Here is a 23,272-nt window from a genome sequence, read left to right as displayed (position 1 = left end):
GGAGGTGGTGGGGGGCTCATTCAGGGATTTTTCTCCGCCTCACCTTTTTCCCTCAGTCCTGCGGCGTTACTGGTAAGCCTGACACTCCTGGGTCTGTTCCCAGCTCCGCCTTCCAAATCCTGGGCCTTGAGCTTTAGCAGATTAGCTCTACTTCTCACTCGGTGTCCCTCAGCACCCACCCCCTCCCAAATAGAGACCTTTTCGGGGAGCTCTAGTCCCCGCCTCCTGCTCCACTGCAGTGTCAGTTTCCCCAGTATCACAGACCTCTGCCGCCCAAATCCTGGTTCCTGAATACATCCCAAATCCCGCTTCAGTCTAAGGGGAGGGATGGCACCAATGGTTGGTCAAGGATACTGCAGGAAACGAGGGACTTGCTTTCAGGCGAACTCATTCCGCTCGGAGTAAGGGCTTGACTGGGAGACTGGGGGTTGAGGGATGGGGTGGGGCGTTTTCACTTTACTAAAATTCCTGGTGCCTTACCGAGTTGTTTCTGGCCATCTGCCTTTCTCAGCTGAAAGGGGGTATCTTTCTCCTGGTGTGAGCTAGGGAGTAAATGTTGGTTGGAGAGCAAGCCCCTACCCCAACCTTTTCCCCAGTCCTTTCCTTCATTCTAGGATCCTTCCTAAGGGCTGTTACCCGAGGCAGATGAGGCTGTGTGGTTTGCCCACCCTGGAATTTACCTAAAAAGCATCTTATTGTAAATATGTATGCAATCTGGGATGGTGATAGAAGCCCCAAACGGGCAGCCAGAGGGGAATGGGTGGAATTAGGGGAGGGGGGGTTTTGAACTGCCACTATGTTCCAGACATCGCACTCGACTCTTCGCGGAGCTATCATATCTCTCTGACAGGTTGTTTTCATTAATCCAATACTTCTGATAAAGAAACCAGGACTCTCAGAGACTAATTACTCTTTGCTTGCAGCTCACAAGCTCAGCTGCGAACTGAGCTTGTAAAGAATCTGCCTTCAATGCAGGAGACCCTGGTTCGATCCCTGGAAAGGAAGATCCCGTGGAGAAGGGATAGGCTACCCACTCCAGTATTCTCAGGCTTCCCTGGTGGCTCAGATGGAAAAAACCCAACTGCAATGCAGGAGACCTGGGTTTGATCCTTGGGTTGGGAAGATGCCCTGGAGGAGGGCATGGCAACCCACTCCAGTATTCTTGCCTGGAATTCCCATGGACACAGGAGCCTGGTGGGCTACAGTCCATGGGGTCACAAAGAGTTGGACATGACTAAGTTGGACATGCTTAGTCTTAAGCACAATGCAGTTCCCAAGGTATCATATTCTATCTTGTTTCTGTGTCCGTCACTGGAGGAAACTGTGCTCTTCTCTTGGCTAACTTCTTCCTTAAAAATTCTATTTAGTCATCACCTCCTCTTCCAGAGAGTCTATCTTTTGACCCTCCTCAACCCACTCAGGCTGTGCTAGTGTTAGTCAAGTCTGGCTGGATCCACAATCCTCATATTTTCCACTTTATTCCCAAAGTAAGGGGCCGAAAGGAATTATCCCCCTTCTTGCATCATTTCTCTCCTTCACACTTTCTTCTGCTAATTAGTAAGTGACAGATCCAGGCAGAGTAGAGAGTGCACTCCTTGGAGCTTTCTTAGTTCCTTTCTTTCCCTGGTCTCCAATATCTCCTTATTCTTCCCACTAATAATTTTCCTTTCCTTTCCCCACTTCCCACCCACCTCAACCTGGATATAAGCTCTTTGAGAGTAGCTATTGTTCATCTGTGTTTTCTCGTTTCTGTGTTTTAACACAGGCTTTCCTCTGTACTATCGACTGAACAATGTCTTGTTGTGGGGGACTGTCCTGTGCGGTGTAGAATGCGTGCACAATCCATGGCCTCTCTTCACAAGATGCCAGCAGGACCTCCCCCTACTTGTGACGACAACCAAAAATGTCTCCAGATATTGCAAGATGTCCCCTGAGGGGAAAAATCTGTGGTTGAGACCTACTGGTTTAAACAGAATTGAATTGCTACGAATTTCCAAGAAAGTCTCTGGCTCAAGGCCTAAACTACTTGATTTTGGAATTTTTTTTTTTTTTCAGGGTAAAATTTTGTTAAGCTCTTAAAGATTCATATTCTGCTTTAAAATTCACAGCCCACGCCTAGCTCATCACTGCTTCAGTGTGGTAGGCCTGCCACAGCACAGCCCATTGGGGCTTCTTAACAAAAGAATTAATTTTTCTACCTTCCCTCTTCCCTGTACCTCTCCTCCTAAGCAGTCAGAGCTCTAGGATTGACAAGCCCACAACTTCATATTCTTTTGAGTCTAGTCCATCAGCAGGATCCCCAACAGTGATGGCAGACAGGAGTGGCCCCTTTGGAGTCTTTGTTCCTTTTCCAACCTATCTTGAGGGCAAAGGGAGCAGAGTCATCTTCAACTGGGAGTAGAATTGAGGACAGCGGTCAGGTCCCCTCTGGCCTCTCTGTAAAGCCATTTGCTGAGCCTAGATTTCCATCTGGCTTCACTTTGGGAGATGGGGTTTTAAAAAGTGGTGCTATGGAGATTACAAAGAATCAACATGGGGAGAGACTTCAATCCAGTATCTCTTCCACATTGGAGTCGAATAGGAGACAGTGAAGATCAGACATCTATCTGATCATTAGAGATTCAGACTTTTAGAGCTTATCATAAGGAGGAAGATATCTGGAAAAAACTACTGGAAGAAGTAACAAGGAACCACAGATTAACTTAAAACTGAAAATGTAGGCCATGAAATTGGCACACACTCTATTTCTTTTAGCTTGTCAACAAAGGAGTGATAGCCATCAACATCATTGATCACAGAGGTGCCCATAAATATACCTTGGAGCTAATTAGGGGCTGGTGTACATCTTGCAGAGATGGCTCCCGTGCTGAGTTATTTTTAAAACTACATTACCACTTTCCCTGTCCCTAAACTTAGGTATTGTGAGGCTGCTGGCAGAGGGCTAGAGAGACGTATAAATAGGTATAATTACAAGGACCAAACATACCCATTTTTCCCCATAAGCACACTACTTTAATCCAGAGGTCAGATTTGTGATTAAATAGATAACACCCAGCACTGAAAAAGCTTAAAAATAAGATTGCAGGAAGTCTTAAAATACCTAGCTTTGAGGATATAGGGCAGCCAGGATAAAATAGTAGGAAAAGGATAGAATGCCCTCTTCACTCCATCAAGAACACATGTGGCTGTAATAAGGCAACTGAGGCTGTAGGGCCCTAGACTGAGACAAGGAATTGGTATTTATACCAGTTAGGTGTCTGAGTGTCTGCTGGGTCTTTAAGCAGTATTTTAAAAATGAAATCAGGTCATTAAGTCTTTAGGAGATAAACACTATCCATTTGACAGGCAAGAAAACTGAGGCTCTGAGTGGTCAACTAATTTGGCTGAGTTACACAACTTGTAAATGGTAGAGTTGGTCAAGTCAGCCTGACCCCAAGCTCTTTCCACAATACTACAAGATAGAGAAACTGCACTGCAGTGGGTAGCCTGGAAGGTCCCTGTGAACCTGAAACTAAGACTGAGGCACTCAAGTTTCCATCTTTCACAAGAGTCAAACCTTGCTGCAGCAGAGCAAACCCTATAGCTGGCTCACAGGCTCCATTGCTAGCTGCTGCATCTGCTTTGAGAAAGGGCCAGCTTTGAGCCGTTACCAATTACCTTACTACTACATCTAGCCAAGGAGAAGAAAGGAATGTGGCAGAGAATTGTCTCTAAGGCAGGTTTTATCTGACAAAATCATAACCAGGGGATGAATCCAACTGCTTATTCTTTCTCAACTCCCCGTAGAGTAGCAAGATGGTTTATCCAGCCCCATGGCCCTTAGTTTAGATACAGAGGTGTGAGATTCTGATAGGGAAGAAACCATCTTACATACAGGATGTAGAAATAGTTTAGGTTGTCAAGTAAAGAAAGTGGCTATCTTTAGTGGCTATTTCTCAAAATGAGAAAGAACAAGTAGCTGGACTGATCCTCTGGTTATGATTTAGTCAGGCAAAACGTGACTTAGAGACAATTTTCTGCTAGATTCCTTCCTTCTCTTTGGTTAGAGGTAGTAGTCAGATCTTCTAGTCAGGGTCTTTTGGTCCAAAACCATAGGATGCTGCCTTTCTGTGCTTTCCAGCTAAGGGCAGCACAGAGAGGGCTTGGGGAACCAAGAACCAGGCTTTATTTAGTTTCTCTGCCTTAAGCCTATATGTCTCAACTCCCCAGAGGGGTGGCTCCAAGAAAGCAGGTTCTTTATACACATAATAGAGTGGGCAGTGGGGGGAGGGTGACATTTATGACTGGGGTGATCCACCACAGGATAAGGGACTCAAGGCTAAGGCCACCTATTGTTAAGTGCTGCAGGTTTTCATATCCTTGTGCTTCAGCGGGCTCTCTAGCCCATTTCCCAGAAATCTCTCTCATTTCTGAATTCCTAGTTTATTGAAGCAAGAATGCTCTCAGTACCAGAATCCATTTTAAGAATATTTTATTTATCTTTTGAGATTACATATTCATTATTGCTGATCTAATACAATCACTTAGACATAAAGATTTCCAAGAGCCTCTCAGAAATGGCAATCATTAGAGGTTTTATTTCCTTTCAGTAAGATGACAATGAGAACTAGATGATTATTTATATATATATGTATGTATATATAGTTTAGAACTTGTCCACATATAATTTGCTGGTGTTGCCTGTTTTTTTCTGTAATTTTCCTTTATTAAAAAAGCTTAATGCAACAATGCATTTTGATTTCTTTTTTTTAAAACCATGACAAAGTTAATTTGGAGAAAACCACAGGAGCAGCAATTTCAGATCTGTTTAGAGAAAAGCCAAGCAGCAGAAAAGCTTCGTAGGAGCATGTGGCCATGGGGAGCCATGGCCATGGGGAGCCGTGCTCATATAGGAGGGGAGGATTAGGAGCCAGGAGGGCAGAGGGAAGGTAGACCAGATACCATTTTTTTTTTTTTTGAATGAGAAAAAGAAAATATTTCTGTTAAGAAGGCAAAAAAAATCCTTGAAAACTAGCACAATTCATTGCAGAGAAAATGGTAAGACCTCACAAGCCAGGGCCACATATAAAGAGATCATTGGTCTTCTTTCCCAGGCTTCCAGATACCTAGAAATGCATTTAAGGTGAGAGCTTAAGATGCATCCAGATACCTAGGATGCATCTAAGTGAGGGAAGAAGACACTTTCGTTCTGATTACCTGGGCAGAAAGAATAATGACCGAATTCCAACACCAAAGTAGAACCCAAATACTCAGGAGGCCTGGACCTCCTTCTCATTAACAGTTATGACACAGAGTCCCCAGAAAGAAAAGACAAGTGGTCACCTGAAACTCAGAGGCAAATACCTCACCATGGGCAGCAACATGGGCAACCTAATCTAGAAGCCCAGTGTGGCTCCTTTTTCATGTGGAATGGTCTCTTCACCATGGCAAGGAGGAGTACGCGCTGACAGGATCAGCATACGCTTGTGGGTTCCACAGGCAGCTGCCAGGCTTTGCTGAGAAACAACAGGTTATGACTTTTGACTTAGGAAAATAGGCTAGGGTCCAGCTATCTGCCTAATGGAATCATCTCTGGATATAAGATGAGATACAAATGTCATCTTTTGAATCTTCTGCAATTAATCCAGTTAATTAATACAAAAGCCAGAACTGGGTACGCAAAAGGAAGAACTGAATGGCTTAGTGGAATTTTCAACATTTATGATCTTCTCCATGAAAAACTATAGCCATGTATGTGGCATTTTTCCAGTACTTGCTAAGACATATGGCCTCTGAGGAACCAGATTCTATGGGTTGAGACTGTACTATTTAATGAGGCAAATAGCCATTTACCTAAGGTCCACCTTCCTACCTCAAAAAGGAAGGTCATTTCCAAACTAGCTCTGTGGGTATATGTGAAGACCAGGAGAAGTTAGAAAAGGTAGAAATCAGAGGGCAGAATTAGGTTGGGAAGGTTATGGTGATCCTGGGTGGTCTGGTGTTTCCTTGAGTCACCCTAGTCTTGAGACTTTGAGGCAGACCAGGATAAGGGAAAAAACAGAAAAACAAAGAAAACTGAGAGTGTTAAACAGGGTTGGCAGAGGGAAAAAGGACTCATTTCATTCCAGATACCTAGGACCACTCCAGACTTTACCTCTTGGAACCAATCTGGTCCCAGTGGAACCCTTGAGACTAACAGGTCAGTCTCCAAAAGGAATTCAGCTCTTAGGTGGGACACAACATTTCAGGCTGCTCATATTACATTTTTTTTGTAATTTTGGAGTTTACTTAAGAAACTACCTCCAAAACACAGAATCCCAAGATGGAAAAGGGCAGAACATAAAGTGATATCCCAGCAGAGAAGAAAGACCACAGACCAAATTGCAGAGACATTAGATCTCAGTTTCATCAATGGCAATGGCCAAAGGGATGAATGTTTCATGAGGTTCAAATTAGTCAACCTAGCTGTGATCACATGGATTCAGTTTACAGTGTCTTCCCTGTATAGCTTAGCCAGTTAAGCTTCAAAGCCCTTCCCAGCAGACAAATAAATATATTCTGCTTCTTTAGGGTGCTGAGCTGTGGGTTGCATTTCTGAAGCCCTGCTCTCCCGGGTCCCTTGGAAAGTAAGCCACTTCCTGCTCAGCTTTAGAAGGAGTTTTAGGCAATTGAAGGAAGTTTCAGGAAGCAGTGTTTCACAACAAGCCTCCTTTTTTCTGAGATAGTGCCAATCTGGAGGGGGCCTCCCAGGAAACTATCCAGTTAAATGACAAGGAAGTAAAATTATGGGCCCCAGTGGGGCTGGCCGTCACTTCCTGAGCAGAGGCTAGGTGGGTTAGAAAGACGGCAAAACAAATGTATGACAAACATCAGAGATGCTGAGGAAATAGTAGAGGCACGCTCCTCTTGGAACCTGAAAGTGTTAAAATGGACATAAATAGTCAAGGGGAAGAAAAGCAATCCTGGGTAAGGAAGGAGACTCCCAGGAAGCACAGGCACAGCTGAGACCTTGGTGCAGTTTGCCAAAGACGCAACACTCCTTCCTTCCCAGCCATTTTATAAAGAAGGCAGTGATAGTGAGGGTCAAGGCTGGGAACCCAGGCCGTGTTAACTCAATGGCTTCCAAAAGGCCTCACCTGGGGAAGGGCCAAAGCTGAGAAAGGCAGCTGCTAAAAATTTATTCCAGAAAACCCCAGAAAACAAGGAGTCTGGAATCCACAGACGAACTCCTGAGCCTGGACTAGAGAATGATGACCAGTGCTGAGGATTCCGAGTCAGTGGGGAATGATGCAAAAGATGCACCTGGAACCCCATTTCTTTCCTTCCTCAGTCTGTCCCCTGCGGTTCTCACAGCCCTTGGGACAGCAACCATACTCTGGGCCGAGGAGATAGGCACAGGATTCTAGATTTTAATAAATAAATAACCTAACATAGAGGGTGAGCACGGCAGGCAGCTTATTGGAGAAGCAGTTTGCTGGGTTCTTTCCTGTATAGGAGTGGAGAAAAGACTTGGAGTTCTATTCCTTAAAGCTTCTGGCTTGAGTTACAGGAACTTAATACCTACAGGGAAAAAAAGATGAGACTTTGATGTTATCAGCTTGTGGGGATGCTGGGACATGAAGAGACTGCCTAAAGGTGTAACGAGGAGGCAGGCACTTTTCTGGAGTGTGTGGTGAGGGTAGATAAATGCAGTGCTTTTTCATATCAATGAAAAAGGCCAGTTTTTCTCTAGACAGGGGTAAATGTCATATCAAGAAGATGAAATGACAAATCAAGAAAGGGAACACTATTTAATGTTTGGACATGGCCTCATAGAATCTTTTGGGGTGGCAGTGGGGAGAGTGGGTTTATTTTTCTGAATTCATGGAAATATGGTGATGGATGCCAAGACCAATTCCAGTGTAGGAAGCTCATGACTACCCAGGCTTCCCCATTTCTAGGGAGTTCAAGGTACCTGTAGTAATTGGGCTTGAAGGGCCCATTCTTGTTGAGCCCCAGATACTTGGCCTGTTCATCTGTCAGCTCAGTCAGGTGGGCATCAAAGGTGGGCAGGTGTAGGCTGGCCACATACTCATCTGAAACAGATCACACAAGACCAGGGATAAGCATTCATGCCTCTTGTCTGGCTGTTCTCTCAGCCTTAAAAAGTGGAAAGTGTCAGTCACTCAGTTGTGTCTGGCTCTTTGTGACCCCGTGCACTGTAGCCCATCAGGCCCCTCTGTCCAGGGGATTCTCCAGGCAAGAACACTGGAGTGGATTGTCATTCCCTTCTCTAGGAGATCTTTCCAACCCAGGGATCAAATCTGGGCCTCCTGCATTGCAGGCAGATTCTTTACCATTGGAGCCAGAGAATGTCCCAAGACACCTTCTAATTCTTGGAGCTCAACTTTTGCTCACTGGACCCCAATTCTAAGGAGTGGTTGCTTGAGCTTAAGCCCAGTGCTTTTCAAAGGCATAACATTTCTTCCTTACAAGCTATTTCAGCCTGGAACCTTTCTTTCTCCACAGAAAAGTGAGAGAGAAATGAAAGCAGCAAATCAGCCTGAGAATGCAAAAGAAAGGATGGGAGAGCGGAGGGACTAAACAACAGGAAGCTCCTACATTAGTTCTGCCCTAAACTTTATACTCTGGGTCACTCAGGAAAACTAACACCTGTGGAACTCTGAAAAGAGTGACTGAGAAGGATCCTACACTATTGGCTTTGCTTTCAGTCCCCCTAGTTCTCAGGGGTTTCTATTTATATTCTCTTACCTAAATACATATTACTTTTTCAGAATTTTGTGTCACTTCCTATGTATTGGTTTGGTCTCCCTAACTTCATTATACATTCAGTTATGGACTATTAGACTTTTTTATATTCATCCAAAGTGTCTATTAAAGGGAGAATATATCGACTGCTCACAGTTGCTGTGCATCTAATGCTGAAGCAAAACAAAACCAGAAGCTGATTTACTCCCCTGATCTTTGGTTGGGGAGTTTATAAACATACTCTATCAGTTCAGGCGCTTGAGGCAGTATTCTTTAAAAATTTAAGGCAGTTTAATGTTTCTCTTATATGAAACAGCCACATAATTAAATTCTTAACAGAAGCTGTTCAGTCTTTCCTTTGGCCTGAAATAACAGGGTCAGAGTTAGGAGGTGGGAGTAGAAAAGTTTGGTAGGGGCTATTCAGCAGCCTAGAACTGGAGTAAGTCAGGTGTCACAAGGTTTTCCTCTCTCTTGTGGGGGAAGATTTTTTTTTCCTTTGAGATTCTTTTCTTGTAAAATAAATACTTTGGGAAAGTCCTGAAAATTCATAGACAGGTAAACTAAATCACAGCAAAATGTCCTGACTACATCAGGGCAACCTATTTGGAAAATGTGATAAATCAACTGGGGATGGAGTCTAGCTCCTACTTTACAAGATGAAAATATCCTTTTTTTATTCCTAAGAAATATAATGTCCCCCAACTTCACTTAGTCTCTGACTCTGAGCTACTTGGTAAGGAAGAGGATAAAAAAGCTCATGCTTACCCATTTTCTTGGGCAACAGGTAGACATCTTGCTTATAGCGACCCTCGGGAGCATTGTAGAGCTCTATCAAGGCTAGAGCCTAGAAAAGCAGAGATGGATGCTCACAGGGCACTGACAGCAAACTACCCCGTATTAAGTGAAACCCTCATAGGTTAGTGCCCCTCTCCAGCCCACTGCTTCCCCCCTCTGGAGGCCTTACCTGAGTTGTAGCGGTGATTGAGAGCACAAATGTAGGCACTGTGGAGCAGCTTAGGTTCAGCAGACGGCCCTAGAGTGCCAGGGTTAACACACATAGGGGTTGGTTAGACGGAGTCTCTGACTTGGCGCAATGTGAGAAGAACATGACTGCCATTTTCCAAGCACTTCTCAACTAACATGCTGGACAAAAAGCAGTTGTTCAATCAATGGAAATGAACTAACTGACCTTTGAGTGAAATGTTAAAAAATTCTGGAAAATCTGATGAAGGTAACAAGATAAAAGATCTCTAGGTTTATGTAAAAAGGAATAGGAAAAAAAAAAGAGGTGGTCATTTGACACAGAGGCTTATGCCAAGGAAGGGTATATTTCCCTTGAATTTTTACTATTACAGAATATCTTCCTTTTGGGGCATTGCTATTCCTTTGAAAAAATGTCCTAAACAATGATCTGGTCAAATTCAAGGGCAATCTCTCCAGGTTGTGATGGGAGATATTTTTTGCTTTAGGAAGCTGTGATAGTTTCTGTGCTTCTTCTTCAGCCTGGTTCTCCTGAATTCAAGGGCAGTCATGTATTTCCAGTGGGTGATTCAGCGAGTTAGAAGTACTAGAACCTTACCCCAATGCCATCCTTTACTACTTTATTTCCTAGGAAGCTTGACCATAGTTTTTTGCTCAACCATAGTAGCCAAAAACAACTGTGGTGCTAGCTTTTGTCACCAAAATTACTAGATGGAACCTCTCAGGGCAACTAGAAATAAGTCACCAGACAGTGGGCTGACTTTAAAGCAGTCAGTGAATATTTAACAATCTGCCCATCCTCTCCCTGTACATACTCTTGTATGTACATTATAGATGCCCTAAAGTTTTTGAGAAGGTGAGAAAAGGTGAAGAGAATAGGCAGAATACTCAAAAATTTAAAGGTCCTTAGGTGAACACAGCATATGTTTTACATTTTTACATTGTTTCTTTAATTAAGAAATAAGACTGAAGATCAAAACTAAGGAAAGTATTAGTATTCTCCTTGTAACCTTGGTATCTTTCCCTGAGGAAGAGAAAAGTGTCAAGGTAAAAACAGAGGGCATTGTTACAGTGGTCAGAAATCTAGGATAGGGAAGAGAAGCTGTCAAGAAAGGGAAAGTGGCCAAACACTGACATGGAAGTCTAAGTGGAATGAAAAGGCAGGACTTCCCTGGTGGCCCAACAGTTAAGACTCTACACTTCCAACGCAAGGGTTGCAGGTTTGATCCCTGGTTGGGGAACTAAGATCCCACACGCCATGAGGTGTGGCCAGAAAAATAAATGGAATCAAAGTCAAGAGGAAGGCTGAACTAGAAGTCGTGAAAGTGAAAGTCACTCAGTCATGTCCAACTCTTTGCGACCCCACGGACTACACAGTCCATGGAATTCTCCAGACCAGAATATTGGAGTGGGTAGCCTTTCCCTTCTCCAGGGGATCTTCCCAACCCAGGGATCAAACCCAAGTCTCCCACATTGTGGGCGGGTTCTTTACCAGCTGAGCCACCAGGGAAGCCCAGAAGAAGTCATAGTGAACTATCAATCACACAACCAATACATAACTGGCTGTCTCAACTTAGGGGAATAGACACTCAGAAACAAGGAATCTATTAGCAAAGACATGACCTTCCCAGAGTTTGCCTAAGACCGTCTTAGTTACAGTCAGGAATATCTACTTTGTGCCTACTGATTAAACCATCCCACAAATGACATTATCTCTTTGTAAGCATCACTCAAAGTGTCAATGGTTCTACCCGTTAATTCCTCCTACAGTAAAGTCATTGTCTGACTCAACCTGTAGAGTGACACGGAGAGACAGGATAATTGGTGAAAAGTGGGGAACCAAAATAGTTTTCTTAATTGCTGAATGAAAAGACCTTTCACAATTAGATATAAAATCCATTTGGTAAAGTAGTTAAGCCTCTTAAGAGGAGTTGAAAGTGTGAGAGAACATGAGGGGGAGGAGACCTGGGTACTGCAGTTTCTCCTGCCAGGGATGAATCTCTCTACCAGCCACAGATCTTACCTCTGCCAACAATACTATCCTCTTGCCATCAGGCCATATTACATGGTCAACTTGGGATCTCACTCGCTCCCATGTCAGTTCTGGTGTCCGTAGACTCGCCTGGAACACATACAGCAAGCACATCATCAGCTGTGCCAAGTCCCACTTTTTGGATGGAAAGATGTTGAAGGGAGCCATTTCAAACAGCAAGTTGAAAGAAGCAACCAACATGCCAGATGGAGAATACCTGTCCTGGGTTGGTTAGGACTGTTCCATTTCAGGGGATTTAATCTTAGGCCCAGCCAGGGGAGGGATCACTCAGGATGTCATTCCACAACATATATTGTGCACCCACTCTCTGCTGAGCACAGTAAAAGGTGCTATGGGAAATACAAAAGAAACCAAAGACATGGTTTCTGCCTTCAACAAGCTTGTACTTTGGTTCAGGACACAAAAAAATACATTTGTGAGGGGATAAAAGCCTTTAATACTTATGAAGCAGCATGCAAACAGTGCAAAATAATACAGTGCAAACTGAATACGTAAGTGCTGAAGAGACACAGGAAAAGGAGGGTAAGAGCTGAGTGAGATTAGTTAGAGAAGGCTGAATGCCCTACACAGAGCATGCGGGGGCCCAGGGTTCTGCCCTCATGTTCCAACGTTCCAGGTTCCACCTTCTCAATGAGGGTGGTTCACCCTAAGGTTACAGAAGCTTTGTGACCTAGATGCAAATGTGAGGTAGCCTTTAGAGCAGTGCTTCGTGGTAGAGTAAAGCTCCCAATGGCTCACCCTCCTTCCATTTCTGTATAGTGTATATTCCAAGAACAAGAGAAGAAATGTTAAGTTTATTAATGGCAGCAATCAAATAACAGTCACAGGGTTTAGACTTAAGACCACAACTTCCTTCTTCCAAGAGGCAATGCCTAAAATAGAAAGGGAGTCTGTACTCTAAGACTACCCATTGGCTCAAGTTGGTAACACTGAGAAGTTCTGCCATAGTAGTTTTCAGACAAATAAAGAGAAACACTTTAATTATACAACAATCATTTACTAGAGTATATACTATATTCTACGCATTTTAGCAAAGAACACTATTATAGATAAGACTGTGGACTCCCCTACTGGACTATGAGCTGTTTATTGACAGAGACTGTATCTTTTCTTTACTAATCTAGTGGGAAAGAAAGACATATAATTGTAATTATAATTATATTCAGTATATTTAGGACTTAATTAACGGTCTGGACCATTTCTTTATTAGGTAAATGGGAAATATAAAATCTGTTGAGATGTCAAGTTTCATAAATTAGTTCAACTTTTCTAGAGGGCAATTTGGCAGTAGCTAACAAAATTATTTATTTACCTAATCTTTGCCCAATCAAATTCACTTTTAGGGCTGTATCTTATAGAAATACTTGTTCAAGTTCAGAAATATAAGTGCCCAAGAATGTTTAGCCCAACATTATTTGTAATAGCAAAAAATGTATATCAACATGGGAATGGCTAAGTGAATCAGGATAATTCCATACAATGGAATATAATGTAATTCTTAAAAAAAATTAGTAGATCTGTATTTGTTAACAAGAAAACTATACATTATTGTTAAGTGAAAAAAATCTAGTTGCAGAAATAATATACTATAATCTCAATTTTGCAAATTTTTTACTTCTTTAAATATATTTATCAGTATATTGCTTGAATTTTAAATTAAGCAAGCATTACTTTAAAATTAGAATTTTAAAGAGAAATTTTATAAATAAACACTGTAAATAGAATTTAAAAAGTATTTCAACAAATAGGCCATTGTGGGAAGTTAAGGATATACAAAGTAATTCCTCAGCTTTCAGAAATATTACCATGGAGGACAATAACCACGTAGAGACAAGAGATACTCCTTGGTAACACTAGCAACTTTTTCATTGAGATAACGGGACTTAAAGTATTTCAAGTTCTTAGTGTTTTATATTCCTAATCTTCCATGGGACAAGCAATCCTTGTGATTGGAAGTAAAGAGCCAACACAATGAAAATAAGAGTCTCTTGTTTTAGGAAGTATTCCCTGAAAAAAAAGATATGGTGGAATCAAGAAAAGGGAACTTCTTAGGAACATCATAAAATGATCAATGTTTAGTAGAGGTGACTTATGACAGAACTGGGATGGCTATGATGCAAGCAAAAGACCTGAGGGTTTCAAATGGGGTTTGAAAAGAAACTTGGTTAAGTGACCCCTGGCACTGCCCAGGCGATTCCAATAATCTACTGAAGTCTATTTGCCGTTCACACTCCTTGAGAGAAGCATTTCCTATGGCTAGCAATTTTACAAGAATTTCGCTTAAAGACATCCAGTGCCTTTTCTGTGAATTTATAGTCACTAAGCAATCTACCAGGAAAAAGGTTCCCTATGCTCACTCCCTTCCCAAACTAGGTGAACATCCCACTGTAAAGCCAAGAACAACTGTGGTTCTAGTCCTGTGAAGCAAGGAGTTGGTAGCAATCTCAGGTGGTAATTCTTTGGCTGGCAAGAACTTTCAAAGCATGTGCACGTAATGGTTTAGCTACTTGAACTGTGAAGCTTACAATCATACAGGCTGTCTGTGCAACACATATGGGTAAGCAGGTCTCTTTTCAAGAGAAAGGAAGTATGTGAAAGAAAGACTTGGCCAAAAAGCAGCTGAGAGCACAATCTCCATCACAGGTTCCCCGAGAATTCATGGTCTTATTTTTCAGAAAATAACATAGGTTTCCAACTCTTTCCATGAGCGATTCCACCTTAAAAATGCAGCAGTTAACATTTCAAGGTTAGGTTAACTGTAAATTCTTTCACAAAAAAAAGACCCTTAAATTTTTTATCACTAAAAATCTGGATAAAAATTTACCAAACCATTCTCCTTTGCAGTTTTGCTGAGTTAACTTATAGTGATTCTCCTCTCTTTTTATCATACTCTGCATCCAGTCCATGTAGCAAATCCCATTGCTACACAATATATCACTTCTTCACAATATACTGCTACCTTCACATCACTTCTAACCACCTCCATTGTTTATCCATCTAACCCAAGCTACTACCTTCTGTTGCTGGAAATACTGAAAAGAGTTTTCTATCGTCCCTATCACTACTCAAGCTTCCATAAGTATTTTCGTCATATAACAGCCAGGGTACTCTTTTAAAATATAAGTCAGATTTCATCACTCATCTGCTCAAAACCTTCCAATGGCTTCTCTTGTACAAAGAATAAAATCTAAAGTCCGAGCCATGGCCTAAAAGCACTACATAACCTCTTACCTCCTTGCTGCCTGCCTCTTATCCTCATCCCCTTGTTCTTGCCACAATGGCATCTTTTCTGTTCCTCAAACACACCAAGCACTCTTTTCTGTTCCTCAAACACATCAAGCACGTTTCTACCTCGTGGTCTTTACTCATCCTCTCTGAATAGTCATTCAAGCTTTGTGCAAATGTTATCTCCTCAAAGAGCCTTCTTTGATTGCCCTAACTAAACAGCATCCTCAATGTACTCATCTTTCTGTTTTACTTCAGTATTAGGCACTAACTGACATAACTGTCTGTTTAGTCACTGTTTCTCACACTAGAATATAAGCTCTAAGAAAGCAGGCATACTGTTCACTGCTACTTCTTCAGCCAATTAGTACTAAGCACAGAGCAGAGCAAGAACTCAACACAAATTTGCTAAGGAGTGAATGAACATTCTGTAATCCATGATTACTTGAGTTTGCTATTTCCCTAAATTTCATTTATGTACCCTGTGACACTACTGTTGAAGACAGAATAAACTTTTCCAAAGTGATTCTGAACATCCCCCTTTCTGGACCACTTAGCTGAGTCATATATTCTCTGCTAAGGAGAGTACAAAGAGAGTTGAAAGATGGTTCTTGGCAAGTATCAGTGGCAGATACTGGGGCCTACCTAGCAACACCCGCAAAAGTAGGTTTAGTCTCAGTGCAGCAGCTAGGGTGATCCTTGTAAAATTAAAAAAATTATCCTTTTAAAACAGAAGTCATAAATCCGACAATGGTTCTCTACTCTCAGAACACATCAGGAACTCTCATAATGGCCTCTGAGGTCCTATAGGAACTGGCTCATCACATCTCTGACCTCATTTCCACTCCTCCCTGCCCCATGCTCTTCTGCTCCAGTCACACTGGCCTTATTGTTGATCCTCAAACAGACCTAGGCAACTCATGCCTTAGGGCATTTGCTCTGGCTGTTCCCTCCTCTGGAAATGTCCTTTACCTGAAAGTCAACGTGGCTAATTCCTTCAGCTTTGCTCAACCATTATCTTCGTGATGAGGCTTACCTTGATCCCTCTATTTAAAATTACAACCTAGCACTCTCGATTCCCCTTACCATGCTCTACTTTTTCTTTTTTCCCCTGGGGCTTTCATATTCTACAAATTTTACTTATTACGTTTATTGTCCTTCTTCTCACTAAAATACAAGCTCTTTGAGGGCAGGAATCTTCTCCTGTTTTGTGCACTGATCTCAAATATCTAGAATAGCACCTGGCATAGAGCAATCACACAATAAATACTTATGATTGAAGGTAAAGAGTCTCTTGGCCTTTATTCTGAGAAATTACCATGTCTGGACTGCCTTTGGAAAAGAGATTACCAACACAATTTGATTAATATAAAAAGCATGAGGAGATAATAGTGTAACACAGAAAAACAGGGAATTCCCTGGTGGTCCAGTGGTCAGGACTCGGTGTTTCACAGCTGGGGCCTGGCTTCAATCCCACAAGCCGCACCGCATGACCAAAAAAAAAACAAAAACACAAGCCCAACCAACCAAAAAGTATACTCTAAACAAACAAACAAACAAATACAAAAACACTGGACAAGAAGTTAAAAAAAACCTGGATTCTGTGCTCCAATTTCATTTTTGACTCAATGACTATGACTGAACAATATGTTTTTAAGTTTTTAGTTTCCCATCTGAAAATCAAGAATAAGAATAATGCCTTGTGGGGTGGTAAGAGGATGAAATGAAATAAATTAAAAATATAAAAATTACATGACTACTTTTGGAATTATCTTTATTTTAGAGCTTCTTAGGGTTTAGAAGGGAAAATTCCTCCCCTTTCCCTTACTCAGAAGGTTTCTCCGCAGGGCTCAGAGTATGACCACTTCCCTTTAAGCTCTTCCATCTGGGGACTCTACAGGCAGATCAATCCAAAAAAAGACAACCACAGGCTAGACAGTTTAGAAATATTAATATCTTTGACCACTTAATAAAGGGGCAGTATCACACAAAAGTAAAACTTAACCAAAACCAAAAAACCCCCCAAACCAAAAAAACCCCCCACAAACTTCAAAAATAAAAACTAATCAAATTACTCATTATAAGCAAAATATCATGGTAAGACAAAGTAATGGAGTCACGCCACTCAAAAACCTCAAGGGTGGAAAGAAGCTCTGGTAGGTTGTTTTTTTCCCAGCTATTTTTAATAACAGAAGAATAGAACACAGAGTTAAAAAGAGAAACCATTTAAAACAGATGTCCAACAAGCTCCCAGTATATCCACTGATCCTTACCTGGCAAAGCTGAAGCTCAATCAGAGCAGCCCTCAGTGGAGATGAAAGCATGCTTTGCTTGAGCCATTTACCCAAAGAGAAATATCGCTGTGCCAGAAAAGTGCCAGAAAAATTTAAAACCAGAGGCAAAGTCACACTAAGAGATACTTTGAAAGGTCTGAAAAGAAATAAATAGCACTTCTATTAACTATTACTTGGGCAACTTGGTAGGACCAAGTGTTCTGTTGGATCGGAAAATTTTTGATGACTATGATAAAATTAGAGAATCAAGGTGATAGATTTTCCAGGTTTGAGGAACATCTGCTACTGAACTGATTGTGACACCTGGAGATTCAATGCTATAGTTTGGAAAATATGTTAAGGGAAGAGTTAGCACCATGAAACAGGGAGAGAAAAAAAAGAAACCACGATATTTGATAGACACAGTCAATCTTAAGCAGTGTTCTCATTCCAGCCTATAGATTTCTCTGCCTTGGCTTGTTTTAGACCAACCTACTTGTCTCACTTTTATAGCAAATTCAAATATCCCCCAAATACTGACTAGCATACTGATTCACATTTATTGTATCCTTTTTTGCTCTTAATCCTAAACACAAAGATGAAATGGCTTACAGTACAAGTAGGCATCAAGCTTAGGTGAAAAAACAATCATTTGAAGTGATTAAGTTGAGATGAAGAAGCTTTGTAGAATCCATACACACAGGCCAAAAGGCTAGTGAGTGAACAGACTGTGAACAGCTCTGCCAGTACAGTCATGTTTAGGATGGCTGGTGACCCTGCTTCTTCTTCTTCTAGTTTATGTTTCTTGGGAAAGAGAGAAAAAATTAAAGCCCCCAGTGATGAGTCACTTGATCTTACCACGTCAATCTCCGTGTTGGAATGTCCCATGTTACAAACGATGCAGCTATTCTTCATACGATCCAAATGCTCTCTGGTTACCACATTCTTATTACCTTAAAAACAGAAGAGATATCCACATGAAAAAGAATGAAGTTCGACTCTTTCTCATACCATATGTAAACTGAACTTAAAATGGGTCAGAGACTGAAATGTAAGAGTTAAAACTAGAAAACTGTAAGCAAAGCATGGGAATAAATCTTTGTGACCTGGGTTAGACAATGGTTTCTTAGATAATAATACCTAAAGCACAAGCAACCAAAGGAAAAAATAAACTGACTACATTGAAATTAAAAAGTATGTGCTGCAAATGATACCAATAAGAAAATGAATAGACAACCTACACAAAGGGACAAAATACTTGCAGATCATATATATGATAAAACTCTTACAGATCAATAATAAAATTTCTACAGAACTTTTACAACTCAAAAATAAAATGACAACTCATTTTTTAAAGAAAGTTTTTGGCCACACCACGTGGCATGCAGGATCTTAGTTCCCCAACCAAGGAGCAAACCCTGCCTGCGTTGGGAGCTCCCCTGCATTGGGAGCACAGAATCTTAAACACTGGACCATTGGGGAAGTCCCAGAGACAACTCATTTTAAAAATGAGTACAGGATCTGAATAAACATTTTCAAAAGAAGATGTACAAAAATGTGTTGACATGCACATGCAAAGATGCAAATCAATACCACAATGACACAGTACTTCACACATACTAGGACGGCTATAATCTAAAAATCAGAAAGTAACAAGTGTTGACAAGGATGTGGAGAAACTGTAACTCATGCATTGTTGGCAGGATGTAAAATAATGTAGTTACTTTGGAAGGTTTGGCATTTCCTCAAAATGTTAAAAGTAGAGTTATCATATGATCCACTTGTAGGTATACATCCAAAAGAACTCAAGACATGTTCACAAAAAACTTGCATACAGTGTTCATAGCAGCATTGTTCATAATAGTCAAAAAGTAAAAACAACCTAGGTGTCCATCAGCTGAAGAATGGATATCACTGAAATGTGATATAATTTTAAAATGGAATGTTATTCAGCAATCAAAAGGAATGAAATACTGATACATGCTACAACATGCATGAAAGATGAAAATATTATGCTAGGTAAAAAAATGCCAGTCACAAAAGAAAAACATATTGTATGGTTGTTTATATGAATATGCTAGGTAAAAAAATGCCAGTCACAAAAGAAAAACATATTGTATGGTTGTTTATATGAAATATCTAGAATAGGCAAATCTATAGAGACACAAAATTTAATGGTAGCCTAGGGCTGGGGAAAGGTGGAGGGTAGAAAGAGGAATGACTGCTAATGATGTAAGATTTCTTTTGGGGATGATAAAAAATGTTGTGGAATTAGATAATGGGATGTTGTATAACTTTAGTAAAAATCACTGAACTGTATACTTTAAAAGGTGATTTTTATGGTATGTAAATTACATCTCAATAAAAAAATTAGATTCTGCTGGTTGTATGACCCTGAGAATTTGCTAGAAAAGATTGAATTGTACACTTAGAGTGGGTGAAATGTATGGTAAATGAGTTACATGTCAAATCCCTTATGATTATACAGTGGAAGTGACAAATAGATTTAAGGGACTAGATCTGATAGACAGAGTGCCTGATGAACTATGGACAGAGGTTCGTGACATTGTACAGGAGACAGGGATCAAGACCATCCCCATGGAAAAGAAATGCAAAAAAGCAAAATGGCTGTCTGAGGAGGCCTTAAAAATAGCTGGGAAAAGAAGAGAAGCGAAAAGCAAAGGAGAAAAGGAAAGATATTCCCATCTGAATGCAGAGTTCCAAAGAATAGCAAAGAGAGATAAGAAAGCCTTCCTCAGCGATCAATGCAAAGAAATAGAGGAAAACAATAGAATGGGAAAGACTAGAGATCTCTTCAAGAAAATTAGAGATACCAAGGGAACATTTCATGCAAAGATGGGCTCAATAAAGGACAGAAATGGTATGGACCTAACAGAAGCAGAAGATATTAAGAAGAGGTGGCAAGAATACACAGAAGAACTGTACAAAAAAGATCTTCATGACCCAGATAATCACGATGGTGTGATCACTCACCTAGAGTCAGACATCCTGGAATGCAAAGTCAAGTGGGCCTTAGAAAGCATCACTACGAACAAAGCTAGTGGAGGTGATGGAATTCCAGTTGAGCTATTTCAAATCCTCAAAGGTGATGCTGTGAAAGTGCTGCACTCGATATGCCAGCAAATCTGGAAAACTCAGCAGTGGCCACAGGACTGGAAAAGGTCAGTTTTCATTCCAATCTCAAAGAAAGGCAATGCCAAAGAATGCTCAAACTACTGCACAATTGCACTCATCTCACAAGCTAGTAAAGTAATGCTCAAAATTCTCCAAGCCAGGCTTTGGCAATACGTGAACCGTGAACTTCCAGATGTTCAAGCTGGTTTTAGAAAAGGCAGAGGAACCAGAGATCAAATTGCCAACATCCTCTGGATCATCGAAAAAGCAAGAGAGTTCCAGAAAAACATCTATTTCTGCTTTATTGACTATGCCAAAGCCTTTGATTGTGTGGATCACAACAAACTGTGGAAAATTCTGAAAGAGATGGGAATACCAGACCATCTGACCTGTCTCTTGAGAAACCTGTATGCAGGTCAGGAAGCAACAGTTAGAACTGGACATGGAACAACAGACTGGTTCCAAATAGGAAAAGGAGTACGTCAAGGCTGTATATTGTCACCCTGCTTATTTAACTTATATGCAGAGTACATCATGAGAAACGCTGGGCTGGAAGAAGCACAAGCTGGAATCAAGATTGCCGGGAGAAATATCAATAACCTCAGACATGCAGATGACACCACCGTTATGGCAGAAAGTGAAGAAGAACTAAAGAGCCTCTTGATGAAAGTGTAAGAGGAGAGTGAAAAAGTTGGCTTAAAGCTCAACATTCAGAAAACTAAGATCATGGCATCTGGTCCTGTTACTTCATGGGAAATAGATGGGGAAACCGTGGAAACAGTGTCAGACTTTGTTTTTTTGGGCTCCAAAATCACTGCTGATGGTGATTGCAGCCATGAAATTAAAAGACGCTTACTCCTTGGAAGGGAGGTTATGACCAACCTAGATAGCATATTTAAAAGCAGAGACATTACTTTGCCAACAAAGGTCCGTCTAGTCAAAGCTATGGTTTTTCCAGTGGTCATGTATGGTTGTGAGAGTTGGACGGTGAAGAAAGCTGAGCACCAAAGAATTGATGCTTTTGAACTGTGGTGTTGGAGAAGACTCTTGAGAGTCCCTTGGACTGCAAGGAGATCCAACCAGTCCATCCTAAAGGAGATCAGTCCTGGGTGTTCATTGGAAGGACTGATGTTGAGGCTGAAACTCCAATGAGGTAGCCAAAGCCACCTCATGCGAAGAGTTGACTCACTGGAAAAGACCCTAATGCTGGGAAGGATTGGGGGCAGGAGGAGAAGGGGACGACAGAGGATGAGATGGTTGGATGGCATCACCGACTCGATGGACATGGGTTTGGGTAAATTCCGGGAGTTGGTGATAGACAGGGAGGCCTGGTGTGCTGCGATTCATGGGGTCGCAAAGAGTCGGACACGACTGAGCGACTGAACTGAACTGAACTGAACTGAAAGTTACTTACAAAGAAAAGAGATCGAGGGGTTGATGTGAAACAAGAACAGTTTCTTATGGTCCCTCTTTGCCCCTAGCCCCCACTTAGGCTATAAATAATAGTTTTATTCTTAAATATTCTTATTTTCCTCCTTTAAAATAGAGTTATAAAAGAAATACAACATTCCAATGGAAAGATAATAATATGTATCTCAGTATAAGGAAGGTAGCCATATCTCATAGTACTCTCTAAAACTTAAAACCTACCTCTTTGGGAATTAACACAGCTACCTTGTCTACTTTCTCCAACCATGAGAAATTTTGTTCTAGCCTTGCTTTAGTTATACGGACTAGAAAGAAATACACATCACTTTTGGAAGTAAAATTTTTTTTAAAATGTACAAATTTAAGATCCGGCTTCCAAAATAAAACTCATTGGTAGCCATCTGCTAGGTAGCTGAGGATGCATAGAGATATAAAACAGTTAAAAGGGCTAGAGAGAAACTTTCCTCTAGGGATGACCTAATGGTACACTTTTGGTCAGAGCTCTAAAGAGGTTGGAAGAGCAGGAAAGATTGGTTTTGTGGAATACTATCTCTGGCTTTCAGAGTTTGGTTTTGTTTAGAGCATTTCCAGTCATTTTTCACTTGTTCCATGTAAGTGTTCCCAAATGCAATCCCATTGTATGTGTCATAATCATACCTGTACAGGTAATAACAATATCCACTTGTCGGATGACCTCATTTAATTTCACCAGTCGAAATCCATCCATACTGCAGAAATAAAGCATGATCAGTTAACCTAAATAGGCAGCTGGGAAGCCTTCTGCCACATAACCTCAAAAGCTGGTACCCAAGTTGTTTTGGTACCTACATCACTTTTTGATATGGCTGGACTATTCCTAGCAGTGAAAAATTCAAACTGCTTCCTTAGTTCACATAGGACAGAAATAAAAGGTTCTTTCTACCACTGGGACCTAATTCTTCCTGATAATAGAGAGACAGGGTTAACTGTGAAACCCCAATCAATTTCCTAGAAAGTGTCATTTTACCTGAACCTAGTACCCCACTGAAACTGCTCTCCCCAAGATCATCAATGATCTCCTGGATGCCAAAAGCAAATTTTTCTTAAAACTCTAATATTACTTGATTTCCTGTTACATTAAACATTATTTGCCTTCTTAAAACTTTATTGTCCTGGAGTCCATGATGCTGTTTTCTCTTGGTTTTCCTACCTTTCTGATTGCTCCTTCTTGATCTCAGTCAATCCTTAAATGTTGGTACTCGGTGGGGTGCTCTTTTCCTCTCTTCTTTCAGCACTTATCCATTCCTGCCCCTTGGATACAAATGATGCCTCACAGGTGGCTTATTTTCACATTGATATCTTTAGCTTAGATCTCTCCAAAGCATCAGAGCCACGGATCAAATTATTCACTGGATAGCTCCTCCTCATGTCCCACAAGGACCTCAAACTTATTATCTTCCCCACACCACCA

General features: G+C 41.2%; 1 protein-coding gene across 13 annotated transcripts in view; it reads right to left on the bottom strand.

The window, feature by feature from the left end:
- Positions 1-4,454: 4,454 nt before the first annotated feature.
- The window catches only part of AHCYL2 (adenosylhomocysteinase like 2), a 192,344-nt gene continuing 173,526 nt past the window's right edge, over positions 4,455-23,272 (bottom strand). For all 13 annotated transcript variants that reach the window (XM_081531293.1, XM_081531296.1, XM_081531288.1 and 10 more), the window contains 7 exons: positions 22,480-22,550; positions 18,118-18,212; positions 11,732-11,830; positions 9,692-9,760; positions 9,493-9,571; positions 7,934-8,054; positions 4,455-7,539 (listed from right to left, as the gene is read on the bottom strand). In XM_081531293.1, the coding sequence (XP_081387419.1) occupies positions 7,533-7,539; positions 7,934-8,054; positions 9,493-9,571; positions 9,692-9,760; positions 11,732-11,830; positions 18,118-18,212; positions 22,480-22,550 (541 nt within the window). In that variant the 3' untranslated portion in view covers positions 4,455-7,532. The remainder of the gene's footprint in view (positions 7,540-7,933; positions 8,055-9,492; positions 9,572-9,691; positions 9,761-11,731; positions 11,831-18,117; positions 18,213-22,479; positions 22,551-23,272) is intronic.

This window comes from Giraffa tippelskirchi, chromosome 10, assembly GCF_054371585.1.
Source record: "Giraffa tippelskirchi isolate mGirTip1 chromosome 10, T2T-mGirTip1v1.2.pri, whole genome shotgun sequence".
Classification (NCBI taxonomy): domain Eukaryota; kingdom Metazoa; phylum Chordata; class Mammalia; order Artiodactyla; family Giraffidae; genus Giraffa; species Giraffa tippelskirchi.
This window is presented reverse-complemented; position numbering and strand designations above follow the sequence as displayed.